Source organism: Grammomys surdaster, unplaced genomic scaffold (assembly GCF_004785775.1).
Source record: "Grammomys surdaster isolate TR1022 unplaced genomic scaffold, NIH_TR_1.0 125581, whole genome shotgun sequence".
Taxonomy (NCBI): domain Eukaryota; kingdom Metazoa; phylum Chordata; class Mammalia; order Rodentia; family Muridae; genus Grammomys; species Grammomys surdaster.
Window position 1 is genome coordinate 293,126 of NW_021620427.1, and position 20,148 is coordinate 313,273.

The following is a 20,148-nucleotide window of genomic DNA, read 5'->3' on the forward strand; positions in this document are numbered from 1 at the left end:
AGAGAGAGAGAGAGAGAGAGAGAGAGAGAGAGAGAGAGAGAGAGAGACTGACTCTTGGGGACGCTGGCACTTCCTGTATGGATGATTCTATACCTATCTAGTGCTGAATGCTGACAGCATCAGATGTAACCAAACAGAACTGCTGAAAACCCAGTTCACTTTCTGCATTGTCACCAAAATATATCTTTCTATTCTCAATGAAATCAAACTGACCACCTCTGAAGGCTGCGGGAGACGACCAAGAATGTCTGCAACCTATGACAGAATCACGGGAGGTTCCACTGCTCACAAAGGAGAGTGGCCATGGCAAGCGAGTCTCAGAGTGGATGGTAGACACTACTGTGGGGCATCCCTAATCGGCGAAAGATTTCTGCTAACAGCAGCTCACTGCTTTCAAAGGTAAGGTCATCATGTCCTCTAAGATATGGGAAACCCAAGGAGCTGGACAGTTCTTGTCGTAGGCAAATTATCTTCCATCCTCACAAGTGTGGCTTGAGAAGCAAATTACTTAAAAATTACTTGAAAAGCAAATTACTGATAAACCCATCTCAGCCTTTCCTACTTTACCAATTAAAAATAGGAAGAGCCATTAGGTTTTTTTTATTGACTTTTATGCCATTTATTTTTAATAAACGTTTTTTCTTACATAAGTCTTATGTCTCATCACTTTATACTTCAGACTCTAAACCACCTGAAGTTGCTAAGTTACTACATTGCATCTCTTCTCTTCCTCCATCCTGTCACACACCTACCCAACATCTAAGCAAATACTCAGCCTAAAAATGCTGTTTTCTCTAAAAGTAGAGATTTCTTTTTCCTTATGCATGGAGGTTTATATCCCCATTTATTGGTCTCATTAAGTATGTGGGCAGACAGTAAGCATTTATAATTACCTGTGTGTATGCCCAATTTGCATTAAATTTAAGCTTTTTAAAGGCATACACTATATGAGTCCATCTAGTGTACAGTGAAGAGATTCAAACCCAATACCCAACCTAGATATATCAACTACCTTTGACTGCTACAGACAAGCGAATGCTGCCATGTTCCCCTCTCTCTCTTGTCCTCTCCTTTAGCTCCTCCTCTTCCTTCTCGTCTTCCTCTCCTCTCTCCTCACACCTTAGCTCCTCCCAACATGCGGGAAAATATGGTGCTACACCTATATAATTGGTCCAGAAACTTTTCTATTATTTTCTACAGGACAGAGAGTTTCTACACCTAAACTGGCATCCTTTGAATGTTTCAGACCAAAGCAGTTTGCAAGGTCCTGTGCAATATTTTAAAGATGTTTAAAAAAATGAATTTAAAGATCAATTTATATGGGATTGGAGAGATAGATCAACAGTTAAGATTACTTGCAGAGGAACTGGGTTTGGTTCCTAGCATCCATATGGCCACTTCTAGTTGGCCATAACTACAGTTTCAGGGTATACAATACCATCTTCTCACTTCTAGGGGTTCAAGATATGCATGTGGTGCATAGACATACATACATGTGAGCAGAACACATATACATGTAAAATAAGTCAGAACAAAATAAGAAATGAGATATCATCACAATGGGCTATAACACAAGGAAGTATTGACGTTATAAAAGCTTGTGGTAGATGCAGCTATGAACTATAAAATGTAGTATTTCTGTCATCTAAAAATAAGTACAAAAATATGTGGGGTTTTTTTGTTCCCTCAGGACAAATAATCCAAAAAACTTAACTGTTAGCTTTGGCACTAGAGTAACTCCAGCCTACATGCAGCATTCTGTTCAAGAAATTATTATTCATGAAGATTATGTGAAAGGGGAACACCACGATGACGTTGCAGTTATAAAGCTCACTGAAAAAGTTTCATTCAGGAACGATGTACATCGGGTTTGTCTTCCGGAAGCCACGCAGAGTTTTCCACCAGGTGAAGGAGTCGTTGTTACAGGATGGGGATCACTTTCTTACAATGGTGAGTTGAATGGCTGAGCACAACCTAAAAGAATCAAGGACAATATGAATCTGCAGTACCATTTTATCTCTGGGTGTCCAATCCCTTCAGGCCATCTCTCAGGGAATATTGCACAGGACCTTGCAAACTGCTTTGGTCTGAAACATTCAAAGGATGCCAGTTTAGGTGTAGAAACTCTCTCTCCTGTAGAAAATAATAGAAAAGTTTCTGGACCAATTATATAGGTGTAGCACCATATTTTCCCGCATGTTGGGAGGAGCTAAGGTGTGAGGAGAGAGGAGAGGAAGACGAGAAGGAAGAGGAGGGGCTAAAGGGGAGGACAAGAGAGGGGAACATGGCAGCATTCGCTTCTCCGTAGCAGTCAAAGGTAGTTGATATATCTAGGTTGGGTATTGGGTTACACCTCCAATTGTGTGGGCATCTTGTTATTGAGCATTACCAAATATATAAAGCCTATGGATAATCTAAGCATTAGAGTCTCATTTCTACCAGGCCTGTGTGGATCGCGGGATGGTCTGGGCTCAGCCTAGCCTTGTGGAGACAGCGTGGAAGATTGGCAGAGCCATTTCCCATGCTGGTGTCTTGTGGGTGGCAGGGCCAGTATCTCTGGCTACCTGAGCCGGTGGCCTGAGCCATGTGGCAGCGATAATTGGCCACCATTCACTGCTGCTGCTTGTGGCCACAGGCCCTGTCTAGTCAGGAAGATGGCGGCTGATTAAGAAGAAGTCATATTGAGTGCCACCGTTTTAAATTATTACATCAAGATATAGAAAGGAAAAAAAAACTGGCAATACTTGAAAGGTATTTCTAATTAATATTTTGAACATTGTTTTCATTAGTTTGGGGTAGAGAGAAGTGTATGTGTTTATCCTAAAAAGGAGGCAAGAGTTAATAAAGGTTCAAATGCATAGAAGCCTAAAGTCAGTATCCATTCTGAACAGGTTTTGCTGTTTTGCTGACATGTTGTTTTCCTTTAGGTAAATCTCCACTGTTACTTCAGAAAGCATCCGTTAAAATTATTGACACAAATACTTGCAATTCTGAAGAAGCTTATGGAGGCAGGATATTGGACACAATGCTCTGCGCTGGCTACTTGGAAGGCAATATCGATGCTTGCCAGGTAGGTCTGGAAACCATTCATAAGGACCACAGAGTGTATAGAAAAACCTGCTATCCTTTTGTTAAGTTTACAATTGAGGAGCCCATTCTGCTCTTCATTTAGGTGTGCTTTGACATTCCTGTCAGCCACCGTTTAAAGTGATTATTGCCGATAGGTAAGTGTTTAATAAACACTGATGATATATTTTCTCTGAGTTGAGTTCTGTCTTTGGTCATTCATAAATATTAATTGTGGAGAGCTTTTGGGGATGCTTGGCAAAAATCTGACATTGGGCCATGACAAGGAAGTAAGTTCAGGCAGGAATCTAATTTTAAGCTAAAGCAGAGAAATAATTTCAGTCAGGAATCCAAGACTTAGGCTAGAACAAAGAAGTAGGCCTCAGGCTTGAGTATGACTGTGGGCTAGGACAGGGAAGTAGGCTCAGATATTTTTGTCATCCAGATGAGCCCTTAGAAACAGCAAGAGTGATCACGGGACTTTGTATATTGCCTTGTTTGTTCCTTGACTGTTTGTATCTATTGTATTGTTGGTTCCTCAACCTAGAACTGACCTAAATACTTGCATGTAATTAAAAGGGTTTAAAAGAAAAGTGAGAATAAACAAACCTGCCTCAGCCTTCAGCCTTAGAACTGACTGGGGTCATGGTGCAATTTGTCTAATTATCTCTTTTCTTTTAAACCTCATTCCTGCGCTGGAGAACCTGTTGACTGACTGATCGGGCTTGGTCAACTAATTCATTTAATTCTCATGAGAACTGTATGATTTAAGTACTATTATTCTCATTTCATAAATAAGAAAATGGAGGCAGAGGAACATCATGTACTATATTACAACAGAGTTAGTATGTGGTAGAAAGGTGCACAATTCTGTGTTGTCCTGAGTTACAATATAACCTCTTAACTGTAGATCAGGAAAAGTTGAGTCTAGGAGATATTTGGGCCATTCCCAAATTACTCTTATTTTCTTATCCTTCTCATGCCTAAAGTTCTGGCTATTTTTTCTCATATACAAATGTCTGAATTTTAAGCACTCATTCCCTAAAATCTTTCTCAAGAACTAGCCTGTAACTTCTTACATCATACTTTCAAATTCTCATACTCACAAAAGAGAAGCAGGTAATACATTTGGCCAGTATTAATGGTGGTTAGGGATGTATAAGGAATTAAACCACACACCTCTCCGTGAACTCTACTGAGCACAATAATTAGCAACATCATCTGGAACATCGTTGCCTGTAGCTAAACTGTCTAAGAGGAACCTGTCAAAACGATGCATGTTCTATGTTTTATTTAGGGTGACTCTGGAGGACCGCTAGTTCATCCCAATTCAAGAGATATTTGGTACCTTGCTGGGATAGTGAGCTGGGGACACGAATGTGGCAGAGTCAACAAGCCAGGGGTCTATATGAGAGTAACTTCCTACCGTGACTGGATTGCCTCCAAGACTGGTATCTAGTAGAAAACCATCTTCTAACAACTAATTCAGAGCATATTGCCTGATAGTCTATCACTGGACATCCATTTCTTTATTTTTTTTCCATTGTATATGTGTGTGTCTCTGTGTGCTTTTGCATATGTGTGGGTAAACGTGTGTTTGTGCTCGTATATGTAAGTGTGCATGTAAACAGATGTGTAAGTTAATGTTAAGAATCATCCTCAATAATTTCAACGAGACAGGCTCTTGATTAAACCAAGAGCTCTCAGATGTATACTGTCTTACTAGTCAGGTTGCTGTTAGGACCACCTATTTCTGTCTTCTAAGGATGGGAGTACAGCCAGGCTTCTATACTCACCAGGTGTTTATGAACATCCTGGAAATCTCCCATTTCTAGCCCTCAGGCTTTCACCCTTAACCACTGAGCAATCACAGCTGGTTTAAACATTATTATTTTGGATGTATGAGTGTTTCCCCCTGCACCACATATATGCCTAGAGGTCAGAAGTGGGTACTGTATCCTCTGGGACTAGAGTTACAGACAGTATGAGCCACCCTATGGGTGCTGGGAATTGAACACTGGTCTATTAGAAGAACAGCCAGGCCTCTTAACCATGGAGCCATCCCCACTCAGTACTTCACATGCTTTTTAAATGTGTATAATGGTTATTTTGAAAGAATTATAGCCCTAAGGGAATATATGTAAACTTTAAAGCAAATTAAACAAGACAAAATTAGAGACCTTGAATTTCTTGGTTCAGGAAGTCCTTAGCCAAGAAAGTACTCCCACCAAAATACCTGTGAAATACTATTTGTGTCCTGGTTTATCAGCCTATATTATTGCTATTTCAGTACATAAGGTTCTTAGGTTTTGTGATATAGACTTTGTCGAACTGTGGAAGCATGGGACCGACTGTGGTGATTTATCAGAATGTATGAGGGGAGAGTAGTGCCTCCCAAAGGCTGGGTTTGGAACATGCTGGATCTACTTTCCTGTCAGAGCTTTGTGGAAGGCTGTGATTGTGACCCTGACCTACTCTGCAAACAGGTATTGAATTACAACCTCTTGTTACTGAGGCATTCACCAGGGTCTGCAATCATTCTGTGTTTCTCACCACCAACAAAACCAGACACATTTTTAAATTATAGAGAATAAGTACAGTAACTCTTCAGCATAGGTACAGATTTTTGTGGAAATTATGTGTAATATATTTTTAAAAAGATTATCTGAGCCGGGTGGTGGTGGCGCAAGCCTTTAATGCCAGCACTTGGGAGGCAGAGACAGGCGGATTTCTGAGTTCGAGGCCAGCCTGGTCTATAGAGTGAGTTCCAGGACAGCCAGAACTACACAGAGAAACCCTGTCTCAAAAAACCAAAAAAAAAAGGTTATCTGAAATCAATGAAACGTATGGCATATCCTAATTAAAGCAAAGGAAGGTCTTTATCCTCAGTAACAGTTTGATTCATTACATGTTTACTTAATAGATGCACTATTAAGTAGGCTAGCTTTTCTTTCCTCTTGTGGGGGATGAAGTCAGTGTTTCTCTTCTCACTTGAAGGTGAGCATACTAGCCTATATTGGAGTTCTACCACCTGCAGAGCTTCCTAATGTGGTCTCTCATTTTCCTGATGAGTTTCCCCTCCCCTAATTGAGCTAAGAAGGGACTCTTCAAGAAGCTGCAGAGGTGGGAGTCAGAGCCTTAGAACATACAGATACCAAATCCAGTTTCAGGCTCATCCCCAGAGCCTCTGATCCTTGGAAGGCTACTGGTCTCCTTGGGATCAAGCTGATCAAGCTGGTTATACGTTCTCAATACATCCCAGGCTTTCTGGCATTTTTTCCCAATTCAGGAGAGTCCTGTGATTTCCTGTGCCCATCGTCCTGGTGGAAATAAGAAACTAGACAAAATGTGTAAGAAAGGCCTGGGGGTGATGGTGATGGAATAATGTGTACAAACAGTATTCAGCAACAAAGAGACAGCCACATACAATAGCATTTGTGGGTTTCAAAAGAGAGATGAGGTGGGGACTGCGGTGTTTGTAGAAGCAGCAGCGGGGTCAGGGAGGGAGTTGCCAGCATTAGAGATTGAAAGGAAGATAGGTAGGCATGCTGTGTCTGTAGGAAGATGCTTTATGATGGAAAATATTAACACCTGGCCATCTGGTGCCACAGTTTCTAGAAATGAGCCCAGCACATTTTGTATGAGGCACAAGTCTCTACAGTCACGTGACTTCAATGTAGTAATCACTCTTGAAAAATAAAGTTTTTAATTGGCATTTTGTGAAATCTTCATCTATCAACTTCATAAGTCTTCTTTATAAGATTTTAAAATTTTATTTAAGGCTCAGCAGCTTACACTGACTTTACAAGTGATTTTTTTTTTTTTTACTTAAGAATACTGACTAAGCAAATAGTTTTCCACTATGCTTGTATATTCCTGGTCCTATAGGAGAAAATATTTTACCCATTTTTCTTTTTCCCTAAACATTGGTTTTATAGAACCTGGTACTAACAGTTTTCTATGTTGTCAAATATCTTGAATGTGTATATATCCTGTGTAGCCACACAATGCACTTGTAATAAAGTTTAATAAATTAACGTCTTTGAACTAAGGATTGTTTTGTTTTTTGTTTTTGTTTTGGAGGGATTGTTTTTTGGTGCTGGGATTGTGTTCTTTTATGTCACACATAATTCCAGTTTCTTAAACTGTTCAAAGACCAGTTCTCCTAAAGTAGCTTTGGCATATTAAATTCCAATTAGTTATCTTGATATTTAATCTATTTTATTACAATTATCATCATATGATATTATCATCATAATAGTAAATTAAGCAATAATGTTTAATAACTGTTAAGTTCTTGCTGTGTATCAAGAATTGATTCTAAAGACATTATCCCAATGAATCCTCTGTCTGTTCTACAAAGAAAGCTACTAACCTACCTTTCCAGATAAAGAATCTGAAACACAAAGTGGTTAATAACCTTCCTCCAAAGTACAAAACCATGCCCATCCTGACCCACTCCCACCAGCACAGAAGTCCTGATAAGCAAGTAGCTCTAACAAGAAGTTTGAGCAGTTTCATATTTTTTTGTGTGTTCATTTGTTTTGATATAATTTTATTATGTGTTTGATTACATGGTTTTTTTCTGTAACTATTTTTTAAATTTATTTATGTATTCACTTTACATCTCAATATCAGACTCCCATCTCTTCCTAGAACTCCCTCACTTAGGCCCTCCCCCATTCCCCTTTCCCATCCTCCTCTGAGAAGGAGGATCCACCAGGGTATCATCCTACCTCCTCCCAGGCACATCAAGTCACTTCAGGACTAGGTGCATTCTTTCCTACTGAGGCCAGACAAGGCAGCTCAGTTAAGGGAATGGGATCCACAGGCAACCAACAGATTCAGGCACATCCCTTGCTTCAGTTGTTTGGGGACCTGCATGAAGACCAAGCTACACATTTGCTACATATGTGCACAGGGGTGGGGTGAGGGTACATGTCTAGGTCCAACCCGTGATCATTCTTTGGTTGGTGGACCAGTCTCTGGGAGCGCTCAAGGATATAGGTTAGTTGACTCTGTTGGTCTTCCTGTGGAATCCTGGTCCTCTTTGGTCCATCAGTCCCTCCTCCAACTCTTCTATAAGACTCCCCGAGCTTCATCTAATATTTGAGTGTGGGTCTCTGCATCTGTGTCCATTGGTTGCTGGATGGAGCCTTTCAGAGGACAGCTATGCTAGGTTCCTGTCTGAAATCATAACACAGTATCATTAATAGTGTCAGTGATTGTTTATTGCCCACAGGATGGGTCTCAATTTGGGCCAGTCATTGGGTTGGGCATTCCCTCCATCTCTGCTCCATCTCTGATTTTTTTTTTTTTAAAGAGTAAAAATTCCTTATTGCTTTGGGTAATTCTTAATGGTATCATGAAATCCACACTGTGGGGAGGAGAGGCTCTTGGGCCTGAGGGTGTTTGATGCTTCAGTGAAGGGCAATGTCTGGGCAAGAAGACGGGAGTGGATGGGGGTGGATGTGAAAGGGAGTTTTAGAAGGGGAGACCTAGAAAGAGGTAAACAATTGAAATGTAAATAAATATTTAATTAAAAAAAAGAAATTCACACTGGGAAATGACACTAACACTACTTTCTCCAAACACATTTGTATTTGTAGAAATATTGTATCTTTCCCACCTGAGCCCATACAGAAATGTCCTATGTTTATGGAGGATTGTCTTAAAGTAGCTGGTGTGGGAAGAGACATACCACTGTGAGTAGCACCATCTCCTAGTCAGTGGATCATTAATTATGTGAGAATGAATAGACAGAGCAAGCACAGGCAAGCAAGTTAGCATGTATTCATTCATTTCTCTGTGTTCTTGATTGTGGATATGATGTGAACAGCTGTGTTGTGTTTAAGTTAATGATCAAAGGTAAACATCACGCTGTTCTCAAGTGATACAGTCTCAGAATGTTTTCTTTTATTCAAAACCGTTGAAAATCTCAAGGAGTTTTTTAAAACAATATCTTTTTAAGTTAAAAAAATCTATCTATTAACAAGAAACTGAGTGTTAAAACTGAAAAACATTTAAAAGTTAAGTTAGACAGGACTGAGAAATGTCACAGGGATTATGGGTAGTTGAAGAGCCACAGTTTTCAGGCCTAACCTAGTTGCTTAGAAAAATCCCTGGTACTAATTTCAAGTGTAGAAAGAACAAAATGTATCCACATAGTGAACAGTCAAGAGCTCTGAAGACCAACCAGGATGATAAGTCCCAAAAGTCACAGTGCATTTCTAGAAGGAAGAACAGAAGTCTGAAATAGATTTCACCGTAGTGCAAAGATCAGTGTCTATTATTGGAAAGCTCAGAATTTTGTTAAAGTGAATAAAGAAAGGGAAAGAAATAATATGCTGGAAGGAGAAGAACTCATGGCTATTTAGATATGACGCTTCAAGATGAAATGCCTCTTTATAAAAATGTGAATCAAACTAAAAGGAAAAATAGAAAAATAGTTTATCTTTTTATGGAGTTTATTTTGAATTTATTCTAATGATATTAGTAATGCTTTTTTATTTTCTCCAGCCTGTCATTACTTTTGATAAAGAGAATGGTTACTTTGTAACAAATGATCTTTGTTGTCCAGTGGTATGCTATTTTCTCCAGCCTGTCGTCAGTTTTGATAAAGAGAATGGTTACTTTATAACAAAGGATCTTTGTTGTCCAGTGGTATGCGAATTACTGGCAGGCTTTCAACTAAGCCTTGGAACCCCAGCAGTAGCAGCTATTCCTGAAGATGCTGAACATATTTCATCCACACTAACTGGCTCAAATCTGAAACATGTTCCATTTCTTTTAAACAATCTTGGAAAAACTCTTTGATTCCACAGCAACAAAGAGCTGAAAAGCTGTAATAATGTCTCTTTAAATTTTAATGCAGTTTGTGCATACTCCACAAATATGCAGTGAAATTGGTATTGAGCTTTTATAGACTAGATTATATTTTCTAAGACGAAGTGGTGTTTAAGTAAATGTATTAGTAAATGTATAAGTACATTCTCAAATTTGTTTAATCATTACTCTGGCTTCAGGCTTCTGTATTTCTCTTGTACTGGTAGAACACACCCAGGTCTTATCATTTCCTACAGCAGAGGGCGCCGAAATCCAAGAATCAGGATTCATGTTTTTCCTATGCTGTCAAACTCCTGTTACTCAGCAATTCTGAAAAGAAGAGCAGTTACCAAAGGAGCCTAACACCCAAAATGAAGCCTCTCTGACCTTTATTTCCTTTAATAGCAACAGTGAACCAAAATGTTTTATGCACAGTCCCATCAATTTTAACCAAAGTTTTTCTTTTATTAAGGATATTTCTTCTATCCTTAGCCCCCCTCCCCTACACAATATGTCATGTTCTGTGCTACATGGCACATTACGTAGCAGATCAGAGGAAAAGTCAGTGACGTTGAGCTTCTATTCGTTTTGAAATTAATTATCTAACTAGATAACTAACTAACTAACTAATGAATTAAGTGTGTGTGGTATTTTGCTTGTAGTTATGTCTGCATACCACATGTGTGTCAGTGACCATGGAGGTCAGAAGAAAGCAGCAGATCCCCTGTTTCTGGAGTTACTGATGGGTATGAGCAGTCAGGAACTGAACTCAGGTTTTCTGGAAGAGCGGTCATTTTTCTAACTGCTGTGCCATCTCTCTAGCCTTTATAATTATATTCTAATACCAAATTCTTTGTGATAACTTCCCTGAAAGAAGTCAGGTTTGCACAATCATTTTCAAAGATGTACACACATGTGAGGGCTTGGTCCAGTGAGATCTATGAGGATGCTTTTCCCATTCAATATTTTGACATTAAACCAGTTAATGAACAGTAAAACCCCACAGGAGTGCAGTGCTTCTGAAACCTCTACAAAGAAATGCTTGAGAATTCCAATGTTTTTCAGCCACCACAAAGACCTTTTCGAATTTAAAAATAGGATTAGCAGACCATGTCATGTATAAACGTAAAATTAGAAAAGAAAGAACCTGACCTGCAAAAGAAGCTTTTCACATTTTGTTCTGTGAACTTCTACAACTAAATTCTGAGTACAAACTCACTATAAAATGTTATTACATTTAGTGTGTGATGTGTGTGTGTACATGCACATCACAATGTGTATGTCAGGGTCAGAAGACAGAGTCGGTTCCATCTCTGCAGCCAAACATACATATAGAAAAATCTAAAAAAAAAAATTCAATAAAGTGTACATATCTACATTGTTCAGAGGTCTTTAATCTTTGCATATAGTATCACTGACCATGTATACTTCAGACGAGATCAGCGAGTTCAGGGTGGTATGCTGAGACGGTCACATATACTTCAATGTTCTCAGTTAAAAGTCCTGCCTTCCTGTGTTATGGGACTCCCCGGGGCCTCTCTGAGGATTTGCTGTAGTTGTTTTATCACATTCTGCTGGCCATTTTGTTATCAAGAGCTATTTCGCTATTCCCAACTCCGGAAGAATTAAGAATCAGAAAGAAGAATTAAGATATTCTGTCTTCCAATTTACCAGCCTGAGTAGTCATAGACCTTGTAATTAGGTAGCCTTGGCAGATATTACCAACTTAGATAAGGACAAGTGAATCATAGGCAGAGTCATAGTGACCTATCCCCTGAACCCTCACCCAGCCGATACCCAGGGACCCATGGCTCCAGCTGTATATGTAAGGGAAGATGGCCCTGTCAGGCATAGGTGGCAGAAGAGATCTTTGGTCTCATGAAGGCTGGATGCCCCAGTGGGTGGGAATTTGAGGGTGGGGAGGTGGGAATGGGGGGTAGGTAGCGGCACATCCTCAGAGAAGTAGGAGGAGGGGTGATAGGATAGGGGGTTCCTGGGCTGGGGTGGGGTGGGGTAAGGGGATAACATATGAAATGTAAATAAAACATCCAATAATAAAAAAAAAAAGAATCCCAAGAGTCTTCTGCTCCTTGGCCTTCCAGTCTTCACCCCACTCCCATGCACTGCTGTTTAGTAGTGCTAATACCCTACTTAGGGTCTTGGCGATTCTAAGATCTATTTCTTTCTAACATCTATTTTACTTGTCCTAGCTTCTGTTGGAGCTGAGGCGCGGCAGTCCAAGAAAAGAACTCACCTAAATCTGAGTGAAGCGAGACGTTTACATAAAGAGTACACTGTAAGAGGGTAGTGAGCAGGGTAACAGAAGAACTGCTTAGTACCGGATGGCACGCTGTAGTGTTTTATTGGAGAGCAGCCCTCTTTTCAGTTTGGGCTTTCACCACGCAAGTCAGGGCAGTTTGCATCGGCGGATATCTGGTTCTCCTTGGCTGTAGGTTGTGTTTATAGGGTGTCACCTCTGTGGTAGAAGTGGGTGGATGATCATTCCAGTTCCCACTCAGTTATAGCATTTGTTTAGCTCCCCACAGACTCAGGATGAACTTAAAATCTCACAGTATCCTAGAAACTAGTTTGACCTGAAAGGATACAGGAGTGTTTTGCTTGTTTGGTTTTTATTTTGTAAAAGAAATAATGTTATTCGAAATGCTTCCTGAACCAGGCTTGTATTGTACCTTACCAGATTACCAGGGACACCTGTCAAGCTTGATATGTCCTCACTTCAGAACACTATAGCAGGTGCATTATCAAACTTTTCCTGCCCCGCTTTCATTACTATATCAGACACTTCAGATTTTTCAAGGAGGTGGGCAAAGACCATATTTTATAATATTTTATAGTTCTGGACTAGACATAGTAATAAAATTAGTTAGTTTTAATACATGCAAAATGAGAAACATTTGTTAATTAAGCACTAAATAAAAAATCAAAGAAGAATGAAATAGATCTTAGGATTACTATTTAGTATGGCTTAAAACATGGGCATTAGAGTCCCCAGAACTATGCTGGGATTCTATTCCTGGACATGCCAGATGTTATGAACTTAAGCAAGTGTCTTATATTCCCCAGTGTCCCATGTGCTCATCTCAAAATGGAATCATAACAGTTACATGCTCTGAAGCATGTATAACACATACAAGCACATTCAATGTGAACATTTAGCTCAGTGACTAGCATATAATAAATTACAAAGGAAATCTGCTTGGTCCAATGTTATAGAATTTAGGTATTGTTGGGAAGAGATGTGGAGGATGTATAAAATTAGACAAAGCTGTTATTTCAGACAAGAGGAATAACAGTTGAGAACACAAAAGTGAGACAGCAGAGAGAAGATGGATAAACTGGACAGGGAATTGATCTCAGGCATAGCTACAGTTTTGAAGCCGGTTCGAGAAAAGAGGGGTGTGCACTTACCATCAGAATCTTCTAATCCACTCTTGCTTTATCTATAAAGGATTCTCAACATTGGCGATGTATTCCATACCACTTCTGACTATGAATGCAGGTTAAGAGTCTCATAAAATGTATTCATTTAAAAGAGTAAATCAATTAACAAATATTTTAACCTTACTAGTGATTGCTATTCTTCAGGTCCCATTCTCACAGCCTAAGAGAATGTCTGTTTCTTTCCAATGTTTCTGTTTCTTCCTCATGCCCTTACCCCATAGCATCCAAAACACCTGATAGTATATTATATATTTATTTGGTCACTCCCTGTCTCTCTAAACATAAGTTATTACAAGGGCAAGGATCTTTCCAAATGATAATCTATCATTATCATTCTAGCACCCAGAAGAAGACCCAGATATAAAGGCATTTAATAAATATTTGCTGAAACACTAGTTTCAAAAGTACAAAATATGGCAAATGAATGTTTGTTTTACGTGAAGCTATTTATATCTTCTCTGAATAATACAAGTCAAAATAGATTGATTTCAGAGTCATGATTTCAGAGTGTTTCCTTGATCTGCTGGAGAGATTCTTAGTAGTTGAGACCACAGAAGAATTGGCCCAGTGAGACCCATGCGAGGGAATAAAAGGCTTTGCTCTAAAGGGCTACAGCTGAACACGAGAGAGATTGTTGCTTTTGTTAGACGTTTACATGCCATAGCTGTTCAGTTCAGTGCTCAAATGATAAAGATATCAGTTGGAACTTCCTCTAGCCTCAAGTAAGTTAAGCCTATGACATATTCATCATTATTATTAGGCAATGTGTGTGGTTATGTGAATGTCTATTCATCCACTACCAATACGTTTTGAAATTGTACACAATAACCCACAAGACAAAAAATAAGATGGAGAATATTTAAATGTAGTAGAAACAAGATCTATTCTTCTGTATCAATCAATTAGACATCTAAGGCTATGCTTAACATTTGATGCTATGTCTGATAGTAGAAACAAGATCTATTCTTTTGTATCAATCAATTAGACCTCTAAGGCTATGCTTAACATTTGATGATATATCTGACAGTATCCCAAACATTAAATTATAGTGTTATATAGTCAGATGTCTGTATTTTTGCTATTATGTCATATTATTTGAACTATTATTGTGTTAAGTCCCCTGCTTCTTGTTATTAAAAATACAAACACAAATTACAGACACAAATCAATTGGATTACACTAACTGTAAGGCAAAAGTTGGAACTTCCTCCAGGGTCTGAATTTCCATTTCCTGACATAACCTGACAGGACTGGTTCAACTTCATTTTCTTTCAGTGAAATGAGAAGAAGCAGCGGTCATAGCATGTTCTTTTTTACCCCCTTCAAATCTGTCTGCTATTCTTCAAACATAGCACGTTAGCTAATTTATTATAGATACTTGGCAGTGAATGCGCAGTACAAGAATATGCATGAGACAACCTGTTTGTCAATATACTGTTCTATTGCTACACCTGCCTCATGCAAATCAAATGAGATATTCTCAGCACTTGAATGTTGTATGTGTAATCCAGTCCACCTACCATACCACTTCTGTGTACAATGAACAAAAGTTAGAGTCAAGAAGGTATCTGTCGCTGGTGACACAAGCTCCCCTCTCCTGTACCACAGGATATTGCTTCCTTTTTATGCTCCTCTCTTTTCTTTCAACAAGTAGCTCTGAGGATATCAGCCTGAACAGATTTACATGCCATAGCTTAGAGTCATTGCTAATTGTTTTTAATATGATGAACATTGTTTGGGGCTTTAGAAATGGACATTGGGGCTAGTGAATCATCAGTTTACAGCTATTTTCTTCTAGATGTCATAGTAGGAAATAAGATAAAATAAAATAAAGTTCCCATTTTATTAGCCACATTATTCTTGAGATTGAGACAGAAGAGCAGAAAAAGAAGGAATGGGAAACGTATCCATGGGTATATCATCATCTTTACTGAATCTTCCCATCAAGATTTTGGGGTTACTTTGGAGGCTCTATAAGAAACAGTTTTCTGAAAAGTCTGAGCAGGGTGAGAGAAGCAGATACATTTATCTTCATCCAGCTGCAATTAGAAAAACTCACCTCACGATATATCAACTGTGACACAGTTTAGGTTTCGCCACAAGGCTCTTGTAGCAGCTATGAGGATGCTAGATCTCAAAAACAGCAGAGCAAGCAACCAGAGTATCTGGCACACTGCATGGAATACACTCTTGGGTGGAAGAAGGTCAGAGAGGCTTGACACCTATCTATGCAGAGTCTACAGCTCCCAAGCCCTGCTGGGCAAGCTAAGGCACCGCCCTATCTCAAAGTCAGCAGGAAGGCTTCAGATGGGATGCCAGAGATGCAGCACAACAAGTGAGACAGCATGCTCAGGTCTTGCTTGAGAATGTCATGATGACCCAGGAGCAGCAACTCCATAGGGATGTTTGGCCACAAGAAAGCAAGTCTCCCATTATGAAGACATCAGCATCTGAAATTCAAGTTTAATGGTTTACTTTAATGTAGTGGGTACCAGGCAACCCACTGCAGCATCATCAGGAGCATCCTATAAAAAGGAAGTGACACATTCAAAATTCTAAGTAATATTCAAAACTTGGCTTCCACAAGTGGCTTAGCAGAGCTTCATAGTCTAGGGCAATACCGAGGAAAAGGAACCAGAGAATCCTGAGAGACAATCTACCAAATGCTTGACCAATATTTACTCCTCAAAAATGTAAAAGTTATTAAATAACAAAGCATGAGAAACTGTTTCAGCTAACAGAATGCTAAGGAAATGAGCTAACTGGAGTTTATAATGCACAGAAATTAGAAATTTCTAATCCTGGATATCCTTGCACAGAAAAGGGCCATTGGGTATACTATTGATTTAAACAAATGAATCAATAATGATATATTATAACTCCAGTTCAGATTTTATTTCTTTATTTTTTAAAATAAAATTCTCTCTAACAAAACAAAAAGCATCATCATCAACATTAGCAAAAACAAAACAATACAAAACAAAAAACCGATAAGACAATAGCAACAACAACAAAACAAATCAAAACAGAAAGCATACAAAAATCTCATGAAATCTGGTTTTTACTGGCCAATTACTTCTAGGTATGAGATCAAGAGAATGAGCAAGAGACAGAAAGAGAGAGAGAGAGAGAATGAAAAAGGGGGTAGGGAAGGAATGGAGAGAGAAGTTGTGTTAATGGTGGTGTGGGTAGGGGCATAGGGAGGATCTGGAAAAAATTGGGGGAGGGGAAATATGATGAAATATAATTCACAAAACAAATAAACATGTTTTAAAGTAATAAAAAGAGGTCTTAATAAAACCACTGGATAGATAGTGAGAGAGAGGCCAGCCTTGTCTAGTCTGTAATTTTAGTGGGATTGCTTCAAGTTTCTCTCCATTTACGTTGATATTGGCTACTGGTTTGCTGTATATTGCTTTTACTATGTTTAGGTATGGGCCTTGAATTCCTGATCTTTCCAAGACTTTTACCATGAACAGATGTTGAATTTTGTCAAATGCTTTCTCAGCATATAGTGAGATGATCATGTGTTTTTTTTTTCCCTTTGAGTTTGTTTATATAGTGGATTACATTGATGGATTTCTGCATATTGAACCATCCCTGCATTCCTGGGACAAAGCCTACTTAATCATAATGGATGATTGTTTTGATGTGTTCTTGGATTCGGTTTGCAAGAATTTTATTGAGTATTTTTGCATCGATATTTACAAGGAAGATTGGTCTGAAGTTCTCTTTCTTTGTTGGGTCTTTGTGTAGTTTTGGTATCAGTGTAACTCTGGCTTAGTAGAATGAGTTGGGTAGTGTTCCTTCTGTTTCTATTTTGTAGAATAGATTAAAGAGAATTGGTATTAGGTCTTCCTTGAAGGTCTGATAGAATTTTGCACTAAACCCATCTGGTCCTGGACTTTTTTTTGGTTGGGAGAGTTTTAATGACTGATTCTATTTCCTTAGGGGTTATGGGACTGTTTAGATGGTTTATCTGCTCCTGATTTAACTTTGGTACCTGGTATCTGTCTAGAAAATTATCCATTTCATCCAGATGTTCCAGTTTTGTTGAGTATAGGGTTTTGTAGTAGGATCTGATGATTTTTTGAATTTCCTCAGTTTCTGTTGTTATGTCTCCCTTTTCATTCTGATTTTGTTAATTTGGATACTGTCTCTGTGCCCTCTGGTTAGAGGGGGTTTATCTATCTTGTTGATTTTCTCAAAGAACCAGCTCCTGGTTTTGTTGCTTCTTTGTGTAGTTCTTTTTGTTTCTACTTGGTTGATTTCAGCCCTGAGTTTGATTATTTTCTGCCCTCTACTTCTCTTGAGTGTATTTGCTTCTTTTTGTTCTAGAGCTTTTAGTTGTGCTATTAAGCTGCTAGTATATTCTCTCTCCAGTTTCTTTTTGGAGGCACACAGAGCTATGAGGTTTCCTCTCAGCACTGCTTTCATTGTGTCCCATAAGTTTGTGGCAAGGATGTGGAGAAAGAGGAACACTCCTCGATTGTTGGTGAGATTGCAAGATGGTGTAACCACTCTGGAAATCAGTCTGGTGGTCCCTCAGATAATTGGAAATACCATTACCTGAGGACCCAGCTATACCACTCCTGGGCATATACCCAGAAGGTGCTCCAACATATAATGAGGACATATGGTCCATTATGTTCATAGACTTATTTATAGTAGCCAGAAGCTAGAAAGAACCCAGATGTCCTTCAACAGAGGAATGGATACAGAAAATGTGGTACATTTATGCAATGGAATATTACTATGCTATTAAAAACAACGACTTCATGAAATCTGCAGGTAAATGGATGGAATGTGAAAATATCATTCTGAGTGAGGAAACTCAGAAAAGAACACACATGGCAGGTACTCGCTGATAAGTGAATATTAGCCCAAAAGATCGAAATACCCAAGATTCAATTCACAGGATATATGAAGCCCAAGAAGACGGAAGACCAAAATGTGGATGCTTCATTGCTTCTTAGAAGGGTGAACAAAATACTCACAGGTGGAAATATGGAGACAAAGTGTGGAGTAGAGACTGAAGAAAAGGCCATCCAGAGACTGCCATACCTGGGGATCCATCCCATATACAACCACCAAACCTGGATGATATTGTGGATCCTGGGAAGTGCTTGCTGATAAAAACCTGATTTGGATGTCTCCTGAGAGGATCTACCAGAGCCTGATAAATACAGAGGCAGATGCTTGCAGTCAACCATTAGACTTAGCGCAGGATCCTGGATGGAAAATTTGGAGAAGGGACCAAAGGAGCTGAGGGGGTTTACAGCCCCATAAAAGGTGTAACAGTGTCAACTGGCCAGACCCCCGGAGCTCCTGGGGACTGGACCACCAACCAAAGAATACACATGGAGGGACCCATGGAGGAACCCATAGCTCTGGCCACATATGTGGCAGAGGATGGCCTTGTTGGTTGTCAGTGGGTGGAGTGGCCCTTGGGCCTGAGACTGTTCAATGCCCCAGCATAGGGAATGCCAAGAAGGGAAGATGGGAGTGGATGGGTTGGTGGGTGAGCACCCTCATAGAAGAAGGGGGAGGAGGAATGGGATAAAGGGGGCTTCCAAAGGGGAGACCTGCAAAGGGGAAAACATTTGAAATGTAAATAAAGAAAATACCCAATCCCCCCAAAAAAGAGGGGAAGTAAGTAAGATCAGGTAAATGTCTACTGTTTAAACCTGAAAAATATCAAAGACAATAAATGACCTTTTGGGTTTTATTTAAAAAAAAAAACCACTGGATAAATCATATCATTTATTCATCACAAATTCCGTACAGGAATATAAATTATTTTGATCATATCATCCTCCTACTATCTCCTCCAACTCATCTCAGGAACCACCAAGCTGTCTCCTTTTTAAATTCTTCATGTTCCTTTTAAAAATGTCATTTTTGGAAGCCTACTGAGATCAGTTAGTGGTGAGTTTGGGTTATGTCAGAAGACATAGCATAGGTCTCATCCCATTCTGCAGATCTGACATTCTTTATGCCCTGCCTTCCATGATGTCCCCCTTGTCTTGGCTGAGAGAAGATGGATACAGAGGACTGGTTGATGACAGCATCGTCACAATCACTTCCCTTATCAGACCCACCCCCTGACTGCTAGATGACCTTGGCAATGTTTCCTGAGAATCTCCTATGTTCCTACTTCATAGGGCTCTCACCAAATATTGAATGGGTTCATCTGCATAAAGTATTTAAATTTTATGGCCAAATTAAGTGTTCAAGAAATGCTAGCTTAAATGTAACAGGTTCCCAAGCCCCAGTATGCTCCCAGACCTTCTCACAACTGATGCTATGATGGAAGTATCATTCAGGCCTTGGAACTCTGCACATAGGTGGCTCTAATCACTTGAAATCATTAGTTCCGAGAAAGGCCCTAAAAGTATGAACCTTGCTTTTTGCCTTTTGTAGTTCTGCTTCTGTCTGACTGTTATTTTTTCCTATCTGAAGTGTGTCAACTGAGGATATAGATTTTTGTGCTTAAATCTCCATCCTGAGAAAGGCTCAGGACTGCACTTGGGTTCCAAGCACCCAGTGTAGTTTCTGGGGCAGTTAATAAAGATTTTCTTTTGGCTTGAATCCATGTCCAAGTGGTCTTTTCTGGTGGATACCTCACAATGTTAATACGGTTTTAAGATTTTTCATTTATTTTGTATGTGTGGGCTATAAGTAGCAAAGAAGTCAAATACATTTGCAAGCTTTAACAGTAAGTATCTCTAGTGTGTGATTGTGGATTTAAAGTTCTCTTTTATGTATATAATTTTTATTTAGACAGCTTTTTGC

The 20,148-nt window shown here is 39.3% G+C and overlaps 1 protein-coding gene across 1 annotated transcript in view; it reads left to right on the forward strand.

Annotated features, from left to right (window-relative positions):
* The window catches only part of Tmprss11b (transmembrane serine protease 11B), an 18,650-nt gene extending 13,188 nt beyond the window's left edge, over positions 1–5,462 (forward strand). Inside the window, exons 7-10 of the mRNA XM_028786808.1 lie at positions 225–399; positions 1,691–1,950; positions 2,928–3,070; positions 4,364–5,462. Of these exons, the coding sequence (XP_028642641.1) occupies positions 225–399; positions 1,691–1,950; positions 2,928–3,070; positions 4,364–4,525 (740 nt within the window). The 3' untranslated portion in view covers positions 4,526–5,462. The remainder of the gene's footprint in view (positions 1–224; positions 400–1,690; positions 1,951–2,927; positions 3,071–4,363) is intronic.
* Positions 5,463–20,148: the final 14,686 nt, after the last annotated feature.